Genomic DNA, 2,766 nt, shown 5'->3' on the forward strand with positions numbered 1-2,766 from the left:
TTGGTGTATTATGCTGTTTTAACTATCCGTGATTAACGAGGAGAATACCACTACATTAAGCTACAAAAAGTGTTTTTAAAACACAATAACATTTAAGACGAACACCTACCATAATAGGAAATTATCAAAGATTCCAATGTGTTTATTATCAGTTAGTCTAAACTACATTAAAGACACTTTAAAACTACAAAAACGGGAGATTTGTGAAAATATTAAAACATTTCTATACAAATGATATTTCGTCGTAGAACAGCTGACACAAAAACATGTGTAGGCGTCGTTTTCATTGAATTATCTCCATAATAAAATAAGGAAAAATATATATATTTCCTAGCTCTTTGAAAAATATATGAAAAGAAGCTGAGACACTTGATTGTTTTGTGGTTTAGGACCAGGTGAAATAACCATAGAGTACGTATATTAAATTATATGTTCGGGATACCTAAACCTAAACAATACTTGCTGGTATCGGCTTAAGAGTAAGCAAATTCAAAAACAATTTACAAAAATACAGAAACAATATACAAAAATACTCATATGGTTTTGTAAAATGTAAACGACAAATTTAGCTCCAAATGATGCAGTTAAATGCTACAATACTAACGTTTTGACATAAATTATATGTGATGCGTAATAGCTGACGAGATAATTATTGTAAAAAACATTTAGATCACTGTTATCACAATACATCAATCCTTGAACCATAACAAAATCTAAACAGAAACTACTCCCTGTAATTGTGAAATTATTTTGTAAGCTTCAAATTAACATTGACTTTTCATGTTTCCGTAACGAAACTTACACAATACACACCAACAAACCCACACATACCATATATATAAACCTTTTTCTGATTATCACTAAAACATAAATAACAATGCAATACAGTACTGAACAGTAAACGCCAAATAAGCGAACCTATCGACAAACATCTCTGTAAAGGTGGATGTTTTTCACGGCGTGGAAATGTTTTTCGCATAACTATCCGCAAGCGAAAACCAATATTAAATTATTTTTTTATTCAGTTAATAGTTATGAAAATCTTTAATTTTAGAATCATTGCTTGCGCAAAAAAATCTACACCTAGATACATTTTAATAGTCGTATCGCGAACATTTCCATACGTAAAACAAAATCTACTATTACAATACAATCACATTGCAAAACATATCATATTCTTTATCTTGAATTTCCTATCCATACCTTTGTTATACCGACTGTGACGGTATATTTCGATTTGAATATAGCATATGAGTTTCACCCCCTCTTTGGGAGTCACTCGAACTCACGGAACACATATTTGAGCAAGCATTTGAGCATCCACGTCCATTGGTGAATTGCATCCTGTACCTCATCCTTCCTCGATCGTTACCAGGGGAAATGAGGTCATCGAATTCCATATCAAATGACCTTGAATTCACTGGATGACTTTGAACGGCGCAACAGCACTTCAGGATGTTTTTGAATTCTCTTTTGAAAATCGGATTCATCCAACAGTATAGAAAAGGATTAATACAGGTACTGCTAATCGCGACCCAATGACATATAAAAAACACGGTGCTGTTATACGCAAACTGTTTTACATCCGGATGAAGATCAGTAAGCAGGTGGTATAAATTGAGCGGCATCCAACACACGGCAAAAACAGCAACAACGGCAACTAACAGCTTTATACTTTTCCTTTTTTCCTGAATTTGTAAAACCCGCTGTTTTTCTGTAACCACTCCCAGCTGTGTACGAAGCCACAATTTATGCACAATTCGTCCATAAGTGACACCTATTATAGTGAGTGGTAACACATACTGTACCACCATTGTTCCAATGGTTACGCTTTGCTCCCACTTCACACTTGGGAAATTAGTACGACATCGCTTCACTGTAGTAACAAACAAGTTCAAGTCTTGTACTCTCGTGTATATTCCATAAGGTAAAGCCAGTGAGAATGCTAGTGACCAAATCAGTACAAGTATAAAAATCCCTTTCCGTCTGGTGATCCTTGGGTTCAGAGGATAAATCAAAACCCGTTGACGATCAAGTGCTATGGCAGTTAGAGTAAATGTTGATACATAAACTGATGTCATTAATGACAAATTCAACACGTGACATAAAAATGCTCCAAGAGTCCATTCCGACATAAGTTCCCGCGCAATATTCAATGGCACGTTCAAACATGTCATCAATAAATCTGAAAACGCCATATTGGCAATGAAAATATAGGTCACCGTGTGCATCTTCCGGTTTTTTACCACCACGTGAACCACTAACATATTTCCGAAAAAGGAAATGACAACAAGTATTGAAAAAGACACCAATAGCAGAGCAGTGCCGGAAGCGCCATATCTATGTTCTTTCAACTTTCTGAAATTGAAACTGCTGTGAGAGTGATTAGCCATATTAAAGATATCCAGCAAGGTATCATTTTCCATGTTATCGAATATATCCTGAAGGTAATCCGTGAAATCGCCCGTGCTATCCATTTTCCTCTGTTCTAATTAAAATATCGTGCCGGTTGTATGCAATAAAAACTCGGCTTCTGAAGTGTAGTTTGTTATATGAAAAGCGCGTGTATATTTCTAGTCATAATTACAATGAAATTGTATCAAGTCTATATAATCGGTTACCATCTTCTTGAAACATCAATCGAATTATTCATATTATCCTATTTAATCTTTTTTTCCGAAAAATTACGCTAAGAAAATGGTAATACATCTTTCTATATGAAAACGGAATCAAATATAAATCGTTTTCTCAATATATCGTTAAAGT

General features: G+C 34.4%; 1 protein-coding gene across 1 annotated transcript; it reads right to left on the bottom strand.

The window, feature by feature from the left end:
* Window positions 1–1,208: 1,208 nt before the first annotated feature.
* On the bottom strand, window positions 1,209–2,477 carry LOC110451747 (probable G-protein coupled receptor 83). Its single transcript, XM_021499916.1, has one exon. It carries the CDS (start codon window positions 2,475–2,477, stop codon window positions 1,209–1,211), a length of 1,269 nt encoding a protein of 422 aa, XP_021355591.1.
* Between the last annotated feature and the right edge of the window lie 289 nt (window positions 2,478–2,766).

This window comes from Mizuhopecten yessoensis, unplaced genomic scaffold (genome assembly GCF_002113885.1).
Source record: "Mizuhopecten yessoensis strain PY_sf001 unplaced genomic scaffold, ASM211388v2 scaffold6169, whole genome shotgun sequence".
Lineage (NCBI taxonomy): Eukaryota > Metazoa > Mollusca > Bivalvia > Pectinida > Pectinidae > Mizuhopecten > Mizuhopecten yessoensis.